This window comes from Clytia hemisphaerica, unplaced genomic scaffold (genome assembly GCF_902728285.1).
Source record: "Clytia hemisphaerica strain Z4C2 unplaced genomic scaffold, Clytia hemisphaerica genome assembly, whole genome shotgun sequence".
Classification (NCBI taxonomy): Eukaryota; Metazoa; Cnidaria; class Hydrozoa; order Leptothecata; family Clytiidae; genus Clytia; species Clytia hemisphaerica.
Window position 1 is genome coordinate 257,338 of NW_027103247.1, and position 15,338 is coordinate 272,675.

The window sequence follows — 15,338 nt, forward strand, 5'->3', positions numbered from 1 at the left end:
ACAATCGCATCGCAATTATTGATCGCGTTCGATTATGTTTAATTGGTTCGATTGCGATGTTTGTTTGAAGCTGTTTGATTGACACTGTCTGGGACAACCTAACATCAGTAATAAAATGCTATATATATGGCAGTATGCAGTGCTGATGAGTCCTAATAAGGACAAAATGCATATGCTGCTCTGCCACCCAAATCTCCTGAGTGAATATAGTTGTACAGAAATTCTTATGCATATGCATTTTGCCGGCCTATGGCCGGTTTTGGTCGCCAATTAAGTGCCGATATGATTTGGTCTGAATTCACAGGGCTGTCTGGATAAGGCTATCACTGTATCTCACTAACATTCTGCCGATTGGTAGTGTAAAGGTTTCGATCACAGACTTTCACTTCGATGGACTGTGTTCGAATTCAAAGCTCTTCAAGGCAGAGTGTTAGGGAAATATGGTGATAGACTCTCTACTTTCACTCACAAGTTTTATAGGGTTTAAAGTAACAAAGAAATATAGAGAGGAAAGAATAGTGCCTGAAGTAACGAAGAAGTTAGAGTAGAAAGTCGAAGGAATAGAATTCAAAGTAACAACGAAATTAGAGAAGGAAGTTACGAAGGAAAATAGTTTGAAGTAGCAAAGAAATTTGAGAAGAAAGTTACGAAGTCGAAGGAATAGAGCTCCAAGGAACGAAGAAGTAAGAGAAGAAAGTTATGAAGGAATAAGTTAAAGTAACGAAGAAATTTGATAAGAAAGTTACGAAGGAATAGAGCTCAAAGTAATGAAGAAGTTAGAGAAGAATGTCATGAAGAAATAGAATTCGAAGTAACAAAGAAATTAAGAAAGTTACAAAGGAATAGGTTAAAGTAACAAAGAAATTAGAGAAGAAAGTTACAAAGGAATAGAGCTTGAAGCAGCTTGAAGAAACGAAGAAGTTAGATAAGAAAGTTACAAATGAATAAGTTGAAGAAACAAAGAAATTAGAAAAGAAAGTCACAAAGAATAAAATTTGAAGTAACGAAGAAATTAGAGAAGAAAGTTACTAAGGAATAGAGCTCAAAGTAACGAAGAAGTTTAGAGAAGAATGTCACGAAGGAATATAATTAATAATAGATGTTTTAGCGAACCTGACAGTCTTTTGAATAACTAATAACCAATAAAAACATGATAAATTATCTTGTCTCTAGGTAACTGCTGTGGAGTAATTAGTCATTCAAAAGACAGTCTTTGGCGTTTGCCAAAACAACTATTCCTCTTGCTTGGAAAAGACTCCCCTTCCAGATAGATTTGAAAATCTAGAAGTAATAATTTTGCATTCGCTTATGGCTGGGAAATAGATCTTTGGGTGAATGCTCGAGAAAAGTACATTTTCCTGCTGAAAAAAACTGGAAAATGGGGTGTTTTTGACCAAAAAAGCTGGATTTTCATATTCTAAAATAAACGTGGCCACCCTGCTTTTGGCGCTCCTTCACATACTGTTTATTTTAATTTCCACCAATAAGATTGCCACATTTCACACGACCCTTCTTTTCCGCAACTCTGGCAACTCTTTTAATGTTTTCAGTTTTTCCCAATAATTGAGATGTCTGAGGGATGTACCATGTAGAAACAATTTATGAACTTCTTTTCATATGTCAACTTTGTGTCTAGGGTGACTCAGAGGTCTTTAACTTCGTCTTTACTTTCAATTAATGTTGCTGTGTCGGAAAAGTAGCACAAACTTTGCTTCAGAGTGTTGTAGGCAAGGTGCTCAAATTTAAGACCATTCAGCTGCGTGTTTTTGTCATATGTCCAACAAAATGGTATGGTCTACCCTTTCGAAAGCTTACCAAAGTCTTTAAGCAGATAACGTCAATGCTGTTTCCAGTCAACTTTTTTAAAATGCTGGACTAGTTAAGGATGCACAAAAATTTAAAAAAATTCTACAATCTTGATAGTCTATGTAATTGCGCGTTTAGACCTCAGAAGATTAATTAAAAGCATTTCCTGCGGTTGGTTCAAAACGCAGGATACAGGATACAGGATGCAGGAGACATGATGCAGGAGACATGATGCAGGACTGGGACATGATGCAGGAGACATGACATAGGTCATACAAACTATAGTATACAGACCGAAAAGTTGTAACACACTTGCAACATCTAATTCATAAAATGTTTCTAAAAACATTAAACGCAAAAATTATATACAAAATACGCTATTTGGAAGATTTGTAAATGACAAACCATCAATCCCAATATTGACAAAATGACAATTACATTGCGTAAATAATGACGTTATCACAAAATATGAGGTGTGTACATCAAATTACAGCCAAATGTTTTTTCATGCTCAATAGGATGCTGATGGTGCAAGTGGATATAAATAGATATATTTTGAAAACATTAAGTGCTCCAAGAGAGCTGTTTTAGAAATATGAAAATATTGATATGCTTATAAAATATACACCTTTGACGTTAACTATTTTAATCAATTTTTGTTATCATACCCAAGGTGATGCAGGAGATATAATGAGATATGATATAGATAGTGATTGTGAAATAACTATTTCCCTGTCAGGAGGCTGTTAAAAAGATGAGATAAATATTTTTAACACGTGTTCTTTATAACATATGTAACATGCCAATGCCATTGAAAAGATAATTGCTATTTTATGCGTAATAGATTTTTACCTTTAAAAAGGTTCTAAATCAATAAAATACCTTCAGAATGATATTTCTAACAATTACAAGTGTTTTTCAAACATTTTCTTTGTTTTTACAGCAATTAAAGATGACCTGTCAGCGCTGACATGCGTCCTGTCTCCTGCGTCCTGGGTCCTGAAAAATCATCAAATTTTTTCCTTTTTAGGGGTTAGAAATTTTGCCTACAATGTCAGTTTTTTTACCATAAAAACTTTTGCCAGGCCTGATTTGCCGGCCCCTCTCAAAAAAGTTTCTAAATCCTATCTTTTTTTGAACCAATAACATGCAGTTGTGTTCCACGAAAGATGCCACAGATCATAAAGGTTTAGTTTGCAAATATCAAAACATCAAATAAATTTAATTTGAAATTGTTTTTATTCATATTCTTATTTAATCAATAATCATTATTATTTCAGAAAGTTATACCCTCCCCTTATTAAAGGCAGGTTTTAAGTAAAATCTCTTGGAATTTACTTAGACTTTTAAAGATATTTTTGCATCAAAACACTTACATAAAAGGATGGAATTTACAGAGGAGGAAGTTAGAGAGAAGTTGAAAGAGTTGGGCTATGTCAATGTTCCACGAAGCAAGTTACAAGAATTCATGCAAGGTATTGTTGTCTCATTTACTAATTTTACTAACAGAGTCAGTGACTTTTAAAAATGTTATTGGTTTGAGGTATTTGTAAATTTCAACTTTGCTTATCTTTGAGTTTCTATTATGCCTATTTGCTAAGCAAAGCTGTATATGAATGAAGCTGGGGGTCTGGTGGGTGTTCAGAGGTTAAAGCTCCCGAAAAAATCTTTAATATGTAGATTATATTAGTTATCTTTGCTTGTAAAGAACAAACAAGTTTAATTTTGCTAGAAAATATCTTTTTTATTTTGGATTGAGTTTCAAAAACCAATCTTTTACATTGAGTATTTTGGCCGGTATTGGACATAAAAAAGTGCTTAGAAAAATCTCTGCCTGCACCAATATTGTTTTTTCAGCTTTAATCTAGGATATGACATTGGTTCTATCTGTTTTTATATCTGCCCAGATCTGCCCAGATCTGCCCGTCTGTTTGACACAAAACTTTCGATTACAAAAAATTTGCTCAAATCTCGTGTTCACAAATTTAGGCTAATATATTAGCGATTATTTATGAATTTTCGATGTTTCGATTTTCTAGATTTACAAGACCTTGTCGAATATGATCAATCAATGAGTGGTGATTCTTCTGCACCTTCCAGAGATCAATGTAAGTGATTGTGGAATCGAATCCTCTACAGCTAAGTGTTTACTGAAGTAAAATTAATTAATTTCATTGTGATGGAAAAATCATTTTCTAGTGGACACCCTGTCCATATCTAAGAGAAATTCTTCAAAATTTTTATTGTTTCACAGAGACTAATTTAAAAGTGAGATCTGAATTACCAATTTTGTTGCTCATCGCTGGCTTTTCATCAAAAGGTTGAATTGAGATGACGAAAAAACATAAGAGTATTATTTATCTGTAGACTAGTGTTAAGAATCATTCTGTCTCAGTGAAGTATTAATATGAAAGATTGCTTTTTTTTCTCAAAATTCTGCGTAATTCACCAAAATCTCAAGAACGTGTTAATTTTCTGAATTATAATCCATTTTCCTTTTCCTTGCTTTAACCACTATAAAAACCCTTTGTAAATATCTTGCAGACGACTCCATCCCAGATGATTATTCAACAGATGATCAACTAGATGACTCCTACTTCCAAAGGTCGACAGCCTCTTCTGTACCAGCTCCACTACACGATGTCACTAATGGTACCAATAGATCAAAAAGCGCCTTCTCTAAAGAAAAGGTTTGTCTTTGAGTGAGCTTTCTCTTGTCACTGAACAATTGAGTAAAACAGTTTAGGTTAGCTCAGTGCGAAAGATATTTTCGCTTTGAAACTCGTTCTGGTCAAGGGATTCACAAAAGTTTTACTAGCCATTTTATGATAAGTATACATAGTAAACATTTCATTTGGAATTTCAACATTTCATTTCTGTTGAATCGCAACCTCTATAGCTAGCAAATCTCTTCGATCCGCATTTTAAATGAATCTTCAGATGGAAAACAGAACATTCGGAGTATTATTTCACCATCTTTTTACTTTAGATATTTTTTTTCTCTCTTTACTCGTTTTCAATCAACCTTTACATAAGTATCCCTGGATTCTATCAGAAAAAACGGAATATTGCTTAAACCTTCCACATTATTGCCAACATATTCCTCTCTTTCCCAATCGCAGACAATTTTATTTCCTCTATCACTTGAGCTGTCTAGAATGTTGACATCTTGTTTATTTACTCCTTTGTTCCTTGCTGTGTATCTTCCTGTCAAAGTTACTGTGAATATTTGACAGGGTGATTTTCATACACGCTACTTTTATACGTTTCCTCATACTAGTTTCTTTTCGGTCTGACTGTGAACTTGTACTTGTAAAGTTACACATCAAATAATTTGGAAAAACGTGATTTTAAGGTATTGTTTTTTGTATATGCGATAGCTTTTTTGCAAGCTATATTTGACATACAATAGTACTTGCGTGTCTCTCTCTGTAACACGAATATCTCCATAATTACTTGAACAATCCTTTTCCTGCTATTTCTTGGAAGAAGAAAGGTAGAATTTTAGCTTACCTCCTCTGGAATTGGAAGTTCATTCTAGCGATTGCTGTTTCCGCCTTGCCATTGGAGGTATGGACCCTAGTCTTTCTCTACACTTTTCATAATATTCCATCATTAGATTTCATCAAGAAGACAACGTCATCAAGTGGCAGAAGAGAAGGAAAATCCCGTCCATTACGATACGTCTTCGATGACAAGCGTTTCTCCCAATCACGAAGATTCTTCTAAAATTCGTAGGAAGGTGGCCAGGTAACTTCAATTCATTCCCTAAAGTAGTGATGTGGGATCTCTCACAAACAAGTTTGGATTGACGAGACCAAAGTTCTTTTAACATTCAAAAATATTTTCTTTTGTGTTGGAAAGTTTTAGGATTTTTTAGTCTAGTGAGTAATTAGATAAATACTAAGTAGAATGAAAACGGAAGAATTAACCAATTTTTCTACAAAGAACGAGTCCTCTAGAACATTTTTTTCGTTAGCTGTTCCTCTAAGTCTGTTGGAACTTCACTTCTCATTTATTTTTGTTTAACTCTGCTTGTATGGCTAAAGTTTTACGACGTTGCTAAATTAGTATGGTTTGGTAATTTTATTTTAATTCTTCGGAAGAAAAACATATTCGAAAGTTTCATTGATAGTATATGAAAATACTTAATTCTCACAATGGGTATTCTCATTTGGACATTTTCTAGTTGAAGGGTATCTCCTGCTTATTCATGATCTTGACATATCTGTTTCTCTCGGAAAGAGCCATCTGAATTATTTTTTACTTTTCAAAGATAAATCAGTCTGATTAAGTCTTCCCAAGTTAGACCAATTTTTCGTGTTTCTTTTTTACAAAATTTCCTTTTTCTTTCTTCTCCTTTGTGAAACTATAAACTACAAGGAACCTGTCACTTACTTTGGGGATTATCAGTGTTGCAGATTATGTTAAAGACTGTTTCTCATTCTTATGACTTTATTTCAATTCTTCCTCATCCTCATAGGAAATGTGAAGGTCAGACGCGTGTTTTTGACGAAACTTTCACGGACAGTGACGTGACGGATATCACACTTCTTGAAGACAGGATCAAGAACCTTCCATACCATCAACAACAACATCAAGACCACCGACATCTTCAACGAGCACCTTCAGATACTTCAAATATGTCTACTACTTCAACTCAAGCATCCTCTTTACCTGCGTTCATACGTACTTCCAAAAGTCACCCGCATACTAAAGGGATCAAGAAAAATGACCCAGTCAACAGGTAAGTTCTTATAAAGCAGTGGCATTTTGGTCAATAGTCTTTTTTGCTAAAATGTTCGACATCTTATTCTGTTTCCTTTTTTTAAATGAGCTTTTTTATTACAGCATTGTTGCAGTACTTTTGATCATCGTCATTTCATTCATTCATTCATTTATCATTGTAGATATCATCAGCTCAAAACAGGATGGGAGCAAAATAAAATGCCTGGTGAAGCGAAACATTCCAAGTTGCGATGGCAAGTTCGAGTAAGTCCAAAACTCCCAAGATTGTATTATATTATTGCCTATAGACTAGGAATTTGTTGATGATATTATTGTCAAATGCATTTGAGTTGGGGAACTAGCATTTTTCTTAACCTGCATGGAATAACACTTAACAAATTCAAAGCTTCATTTTTTGTAGTACTTTAAGTTTCTTGCGTACAATCATCAGCTCCATACAAAATGATCTAACTTGTTGAAAAAATTCAAATTTTTGCAAGTCGTAGGGTCGTAAAATGTCGTAAAATTATAATAAAAAATTGAAACAAAAGAAACAAGAAAATGCTATTCTCTGAAATAACACTTTAAAAAAATTAATATAAGAAGTGAAACTAACGATTTGATTACGACTTTTTATTTGTATTTCTAGGAACAAATGCTGACTTATGAAGCCTTTGAGGTAAGTAACACTTTTTTCATTTGATTATCATATTGATGTTTCATGATTTTTTCATCAGAATATCTTTTTACGATCAATTGTGCTTCAATTAAACTTTTAGAAACCAAGACACAGGCCGATGGTCAATAACTACGTTGTTCCTACTGACAAGAAGCGACAATCTTTGAGATGGCAAGTCCGCACTGCCATGGCTAACACCTGAGATGTTTGTAGCGTGGTGAGAAGGGTCTTTTTAAATTTTTCAAAACTACACAATTATGAGTTTTCAACGCTTCAGGTTTTTGTCTCAACGCTAATACCTAAAACATGTTCTGGGTGTATAGATTCACTTCACTGCTTAGCTGAACTGAGCTCTTTGATAATTTCTGATGATTGTGGTGAGTTAATTGAAAACACTCAACAGTGCCATCCAGTCTGTTAAATAGCCTTAAGTGGCCTCTAGGCTAGAGTATAGGCTGTGTAAGGCAGAGGACAAGTTGTGCTAACTTTAGGTTGATCTTTTGTACAAATTTATGACGATTCCTTTCCTTTTTCAGGTTTAGTTTTCTATGAACGTGGAGGGAAAGTCAGAAGTACTATACTGATTATCAATATACACGCTTGGATGTGGTCTTTAATCAGATTGAATGACTTCTAGACAAGAGTGGGTGAATGAATGAACATGTACATAATTGAATTTTAATTTTTGAATATATGATACAAATGTATTATCGTAATATTTTATTATGAAAGCGTATAATGTAAAGAAAAATATTTTATCACAAACTAAACTGGTTCTTAAAAAGTAGTAGCTCAATAGTCTTTTTGCTGAGATGTTTGACATCTTAATAACCAACTCTGTGTACTACAGTTATTCCCTACTTGTGTTCTGTTTGCAAAACACTTCTACTTCGTAGAAAGCGAACTTGCGAACTCGTCTCATTCTGTTGTTGTTCCTGTATGAATTAATGCTCATTTTTCTGTATTTACAGAAAAAAAAAAATACAAACTGGAAAAAAAAAAGAATGCTACAGAGGATTTTGGTGTTAAATGCTGGCTCATCTTCACTGAAGTATGCGTTATACACAGCTCTTGATAAACAAATACAAGCTGTTTCGGCTTCCGGCATAATTGAACAGATCGGACAACCGAACCAGAAGATAAAACACAAATTCCAAGTAGGTGATACAAAAGAGAAAATCAATCTTCCTTTCTCAGAGAAAGATTTAAATTATAACGGTGCTTTAAAATCGTGTTTGAATTTGCTTCGTGAGACGGTTCCCCATGATGACGGTGGTCATTTTATTCACGGTGTTGGCCATCGAGTCGTTCACGGTGGTGAAACACTATCCAGACCCGAAATTGTAAACACTAGTGTTATCGAGGCTATTAAAAAGGCTTCATCACTAGCCCCACTACACAATCCAGCGAATTTACAGGGTATTGAAACTGCAATGGAAAGTCTTCCAACTGATTGCAAACATGTGGCGGTCTTCGATACCGCCTTTCATTCCACCCTAGCACCTCATGTCTACCATTATGCAATACCTATGGAATATTACCATAATCACGGCATCCGAAAATATGGTTTCCATGGCACCAGTCATGAGTACATACTTGAAGAATCTGCGAAATTCTTGAATAAGAGAGTTGATACAATGAATATGATTTCATGTCATTTGGGAGCTGGGGCGAGTGTTTGTTGTATTAAAAATGGTAAATCGATTGATGTTTCTATGGGTTTGACTCCAATGGAGGGGTTAGTTATGGCCACAAGATCCGGTGATATTGATCCCAGTGCTATCTTCCACATGATGAGAGAACTGGGTATGAGCAAAGATGAAGTTGAAGAATTAATCATCAAGAAAAGTGGATGGTATGGGTTGAGCGGAGAAATAGACGCCCGCGAGATCGAGCGACGTGCTGATAACGGAGAAGATCAGTTCGAGTTGACGCAGAAAATTATGGTGCACCGTATCCGTAAATACATTGGTGCATACATGATCAATTTATGTGGCAAGATGGATGCGCTGGTTTTTACGGCGGGTTTAGGTGAGAATTGGCCGTCCCTTCGTGAATTATGTTTGCATAATATGGAGAGGTTTGGTATGGAGTTGGATAAGGAGAAAAACAAAAACATGATTCTACCTGACCGCTGTAATGATGTTTCCACTTTTTTCTCACAAATTCGTATTTTTGTCATTCCGACTGACGAGGAGAAGCAGATCGCTCGGCAAACGGTGCAATTGATCAATCAAGATTGATAAAAATTGGCTGTAGGTAATGGTCGAACTTTTTTTCCGTTTATACTTTTATATATTTTTTTAATAGTTAAACTAAATCTGAAATTTTGCAAAATTATTCTTTTTTAATTTTCTTAACGTTTTTACTGATTTTTTGATAATTTAAAAATATTTTTCTAATGATTTAATAATATATAATTTGATTTCAGAATGTAATTAATTTGAGTTTAATAAATTATAGTGACTAATATAATATATTTGGGCCTTGTTTTAATAAAATATAGAATTTTATGGAATAGTTTTGATTTTATAATAATTGTTTACAGTTAATTTTTTGTATAGTAGTTTTAAAGTTTCGAAAATAATATGATGATACGTACGACTGTCTACATTTTTCCCACAACACCTACAGTCCCCGCCACACTATCCCTGGGATAATTGAGAAATCTATTCAGAAAATAGATAGCTTTAACAATTAAGCAATAATACCATGGTGAATATTTTATTCCCTGGTGGAAAAATCTTGAATTTAATGTTTCACTACCTAAAGGATACCTTTCTATAGTAATACTTCAACAGTAAGTGGTGTATGTTTCCATTCTGTTTTTTACATTCATAGAGAAAGAATAAAATAGGGAACACCAATAGGTATTCAGAACGAGAAAAATGAAAAAAATGTTAGAGTTCGAATAAACAACAAGAAAAGCATGGGTCGTATGAAGCATGGAAAACCAAACCTTCATAATGACAAAAGCAAAAAGGACGAAGAAAAAACAAAACCTACAAAACCTGTCGTAAGCACTTTTCGAAAGGAACTTTCCTTATCTATATTCTTAACTATATTACACTTTATTCAGTAAACTTTTATGAGGCTATTCAGTACTCATTTGTTGGCACTTACAGCCTCAAATTTTTCTTATTCTGTTCGTAATGTTAAGGCGTTTTGATGTATAATGAATTTTTTAATACCTTGGCCATTGAATTTCTTTTAAAATTAGCAATTTCTGCCTCATTGGTGTTCTTATATTGTTCTCACTTATTGTTGATCACTAGCTTTGAGGATTGTTCCTTGTTGTGCTTGTGCTTTCGTAGTAACCATTCTAGTTAACTACTGTCGAAAATACTAATAATTTAACCAAGTTTCTTGATACTGATAAGGTCTTTCTTCTATCAGTTTACCAAGGTAAACATACAAATGTATGGATGTCCATTTTCTTTTGTAGGATCCAGAATATAGAAAACGTTTATTAGAATCGAACCACGATCGATATGATGAACCTATCAATTCTGACTGTAGGTAAACAAAAACCTCGTGTTATTCATTGTATACTTGTTAGTTGTATGTTTTCATATAATAATTTATTTGGACTTACCTTGGAGGTCCTTTAATTTAACCTTTGTTCGTTTCTGAAAAGCTGAGCTGAAGCTGTTTTTTTTTGCCGTAAAAATCGGATTTACTTATTTGGGTAAATTCCCTTTTGTCATTTTTATGGAAATGAGCATTTCTCGCGATCGCCTTGGCATTTTTTTTTATTTTTTGCACAATGGTGTAAAATTATGATGTTTAAAATCTGATGGAGCCTGATTTTCGAAAAAAAATGATATTTTTGGTAAATTTGGCCCAAAAAGTGCCTAAAAATTAGGCTTTTTTTTAGGTTTTTTTGGACTTTGTGTGAAATTTTCATATTTTAATTTTCTTATTCTCAACTTCAGTTGAGTTAGAATCTGAGAATGTGTGTGTGTGTGTCTGTCTGTGTGTATGTCCCAAAACTTTGGGGCAGCCTGGAGACTTCAAAAATTGTTCGATTTGGCTGAAATTTGGCACACTTGTTCCTTGGGTGAATATCTGGGGGTGTTTTTTTCATTTTTCAAAATTTTAGATTTTTGGGGCCTGGGGACGAGTTTTCGCCAAAACGAGGCTAAAACTTTGGGGCAGCCTGGAGACTTCAAAAGTTGTTCGATCTGGCTGAAATTCTGCACACTTGTTTCTTGGGTGAATATCTGGGGGTGTTTTTTTCATTTTTCAAAAATCTTGATTTTTGGGGCCTGGGGACGAGTTTTTCGCCAAAACGAGGCTAAAATTTTGGGGCAACCTGGAGACTTCAAAAATTGTTCGATCTGGCTGAAATTTTGCACACTTGTTCCTTGGGTGAATATCTGGGGGTGCTTTTTGCATTTTTCAAAAATTTAGATTTTTGGGGGCTGGGGACGAGTTTTTTGCCAAAACGAGGCTAAAGCTTTGAAGCAGCCTACAGCCCTCCAAATGGTCGGATTTGGTTGAAATTTGGCACACTTGTTCATTGGGTAAATATCTGGGGGTCTACAATTGGGCCTATGAATAATTTGAAGCCACTGAAGTTGAGCCCAGTGCGTTGCGCACGTTCGACTATTTTTTTGCGTAAAGAGGGCAAGGTATCTAAAAAGCGGCTGAAGCCTTTTTTCTGGAAAATTATTTTTGGCGGTAAAAATCGGATTTTCTTATTTTGGGAAACCCCCATTTGTCATTTAGGGAAAATGAGCATTTCTCCTGATTGGCTTAATTTTTTTTATGATTTTTTGCCCAATGATGTAAAATGGTAATGTTTTAAGTCTGATAGAGCCCGATTTTCCAAAAGATTTTGGGACAACTTTGAGCAAAAAAGTGCCTAAAAGTTTTTTGACTTTCTTAAAATTACTTCACTAGTTTTACCTGATTTTTGTACACAGTGATGCAAAATGGTAATCCCGAAAATGTAAGATTCTAAGGCAAATTTGGGCCAAATTTCGGATTTTTGGAAGTTGCTTCATTATCTTTAAAGGATTGTTTACGCCCAAAACTTGGCATGGTTTGATTTCAAAAAATCATGGGGCTCCCTACCTCTAAATCATCGGAAAACCAGTGTGAAACAGGATTCATCATGTTTTCAAGCTTACGCATCATTATACTATGCTGTTATCTTTTCTTTTTTACTTGAAAATTTTCATCTTCATTCAGCATGTTTCTGACTAACTATATCAGGTCGGTCCATTCAGCATGTTGCTTGTTGTTTGTTTGTTTTAGTCTGTCATTTCCTTTTATAGAAACATTTCCTAGAATAGTGTCAATCCATACTTGGTAAGGTGATTCTACTCCAATCAATGCTACATTGTTATTTCTCCACCAATGAAAACACGAGTTTGTCCACAAAGAATTCGATTTATATGCAACTATCATATTTGTTTCTTTAGCTGACGATGAGTCTGAACAACCAGATGAAACGAAAAGCATCGACTACATCAAACGAAATTATGGTAAGAAATATTCACGGATAAATTTCAATACACCGAAGGAACGTAATGTCGGAATTATTTGACAATTCGATACCTAATGGAGGAATAATCAATATAAACATTTTTTATATACAACTCCAATTTTCGAGTGAGGACTTAGCATTCTAGCTTATTTGGTCAAGAGATGTTGTTTGCCATGGTTAAATTACCCTACTTTACGAGATGGTGAAAAAAATAAGCTGATTTGAGTCCTTGAGCCTTAGCAACAGCTTATCCTTATCCTTAGCCTTAGCTTATTTTAAAAATGTGTAATGAAAATTTGTTACAAAATCTCTGTTCAATTTTTTTCAGGTGGGATAAGCTCACATTTCCAGTTTGAAGAAGAAAAGGAGTGGCGTGATGAAAAGGTCAGTCCTTTTTTCGTTGATCTTTCTAGAGGAAAACGTCTTTCTCGCTTCTCACAGAACAAGTAACTTATAACTATAGTTCTAGTCTGAACACGCTCAAGTACATTATTTCGAGTATTTTCTTTCCATTCGATTTTTAAAAACTTTAACCCAGAGTGCTTCAGAGAACGTTCTCAACCTGGATTTAACACAACTTTCGAATGAAATCATCAATATGCAACCAACTGTTAAACTACAATTACATGATACCGTAAGTTTGTCACTCCTCTTTATACCAGAAACAATACACGCTTTTTTAAAAGAATATCTTCTATCTTTTCTAAGAATACCCTCTAGGGTGAGTTTCACAGATTTTGATAAGAATGCAGTCATTTTGTATTTGGTTAACAGAAAAACTGGGTTTTTTGTTCTTTGTCTGTTGCTCCACATGCATGAGAGCTTTCTATTCTTTACATAATCTGTTCTAGATTTAACGAGGTAGACTATCATTGTCTTCTTCTTAAGAGGTTGACGTTTCATCATCATTGGATGCTTTATCCGTTTATGAAAGCTTAAACTTCTGTTTCATTAACAACAGCATTCAATTTAAAGCAAACTTTAGGACAATCTCGATCATATGTTATTATCAAATCTCTATTTCTTGCCAGGATAGCAGACTTGGTTATTGCGTCCGAAATTTGTCCGAACTTGCATCCGTCGATAGTAAAGCTGCTTCAACGGCATCAAATTTCAACACAAACGGCGCGTCAGTATCACCAACACTTCCCAATAGGTATCAGTGGTCTTATAAAGGGATTGAACAATATCAACCAGAATTTATGACGTCATATGTTACCTCAGGTTTCTCTTCTTCGGCTGATTTGAACTCTAACAAAGAACAAATGTTTGTCGATAGCACCAACACAGGTTTTTTTACAGATGACAATAATGGACTTAACAAAAACATTGACTCAAGTTATAGTCACAAGAGCTTTCAAACAAATGAGACTTTAGATAATGAAGACAAAGACACCGAAAGAGATAATAAATTAACGGCAACCGAATCCGTGAAAAATGAGAACACAATTACTGGAAAAGATGATACTTGTGTTGGGGATGGAGATGATGATATAGATAAACTTTTAGAATTACCAACTTCTCCTCCTGGACAAAGTGTCTCTGATCAAAGTAAGTTATCGCCTGCTGTATTCACAATGACGATTTGTAGGTTTTGAGTCGGGTGTATTTTAGTCAGATTAATTTTCTCGAGATGCGTTATCGTAAATTCTTTTCAGCTTTAGTGGTAATTATGCGCTGTGATCCTCATAGTCAGCTATTAGGCATATGCCTTTTTGGGTAGGTTTAGTCTCTCCCTCTATCACCACTATCGCTAATGTTTTTTTTGTTTTTATGTAAGCATATTCGATAGCGTTTTATTTAGTAACAAGATTTTCCAATTGAATTTTACCTGCACGTTTGATAACTTTTCGCCCTTTTTTTCAGGCAAACCTTCAGAGAACGACAAAAAACTAACAGTGAGTCTTTGGCTAGAGTTTTTTCTTCAGCATTAACCTTTTGACACCTTTAAATTCCTAGAACTTAAAAGTTACCGAGTCATGAAGACACTGATCTAATCTAATGTGGAAAATAATCTTTGAATAAGTCCTTAATCTTAAGGCAGACGTCGTGTTAAAGTCAATCTAAGGTTGTAATAATGTGTGTCTAAGATTATCTTTTCTTTGGCTAGAACTCTATTTGTTTAAATTATAGCATATATCGTAGTACCCCATTAACACGTGACGTCTAGGGAGTCGATTCTTGCCACTTTTAAACAAAAAACTCATGACAAATCTTACATTTTTCTACTTTCTACAGGAGGAGAATGCACAAGAGCTCGATGATTGGCTCGATACAATTATTTAATATACAAAAACAGGAGAGATATAATTACAAATAGAAATCTGTTAATTAGCAATAATCACCTTCGAACGCCTACAGGAATATTTGCATTTATTGATAATTGTGTTTTTGAATGGAAGAAAAACACAACAACTTATTTAAAATAATTTGTTTTATGCTTAAACTAACTTTGTGAAAAAAAGGTCATGGGTCAAAACGTCACCTGATCTGCTAAGGTCACAGATATTAAATTGCTGTTCTTAGATTATATTCAGTTTTCTCTGATATCTGCTGGTTATTTTCAATCGAGTTGGAGTTTATAAAAATAAAACAGGCTACTCTACCTACACACACTCTAGGATATTCTTC

The 15,338-nt window shown here is 34.4% G+C and overlaps 3 protein-coding genes across 4 annotated transcripts; all 3 read left to right on the top strand.

Moving 5' to 3' along the window:
• Window positions 1–3,067: 3,067 nt before the first annotated feature.
• LOC136817251 (centriolar and ciliogenesis-associated protein HYLS1-like) lies at window positions 3,068–7,983 on the top strand. Its single transcript, XM_067073614.1, has 9 exons — window positions 3,068–3,281; window positions 3,846–3,914; window positions 4,351–4,496; window positions 5,426–5,556; window positions 6,290–6,553; window positions 6,717–6,798; window positions 7,184–7,213; window positions 7,314–7,430; window positions 7,750–7,983. The coding sequence occupies exons 1-8, from the start codon at window positions 3,191–3,193 to the stop codon at window positions 7,413–7,415; spliced, it is 915 nt and encodes a 304-aa protein (XP_066929715.1). The 5' UTR covers window positions 3,068–3,190; the 3' UTR covers window positions 7,416–7,430; window positions 7,750–7,983.
• A 234-nt stretch (window positions 7,984–8,217) lies between these two features.
• LOC136811929 (acetate kinase-like) lies at window positions 8,218–9,456 on the top strand. The gene has a single exon (XM_067068569.1). The coding sequence runs from the start codon at window positions 8,218–8,220 to the stop codon at window positions 9,454–9,456; it is 1,239 nt and encodes a 412-aa protein (XP_066924670.1).
• A 596-nt stretch (window positions 9,457–10,052) lies between these two features.
• LOC136814391 (uncharacterized) lies at window positions 10,053–15,191 on the top strand. Of its 2 annotated transcripts, none has more exons than XM_067070966.1 (8): window positions 10,053–10,229; window positions 10,659–10,728; window positions 12,643–12,705; window positions 13,036–13,091; window positions 13,246–13,341; window positions 13,739–14,258; window positions 14,574–14,605; window positions 14,946–15,191. In XM_067070966.1, the coding sequence occupies exons 1-8, from the start codon at window positions 10,143–10,145 to the stop codon at window positions 14,991–14,993; spliced, it is 972 nt and encodes a 323-aa protein (XP_066927067.1). In that variant the 5' UTR covers window positions 10,053–10,142; the 3' UTR covers window positions 14,994–15,191. The 2 variants fall into 2 exon arrangements, with proteins under 2 accessions (XP_066927067.1, XP_066927138.1); XM_067071037.1 differs by having other exon boundaries at window positions 10,146–10,229; window positions 10,659–10,732.
• Window positions 15,192–15,338: the final 147 nt, after the last annotated feature.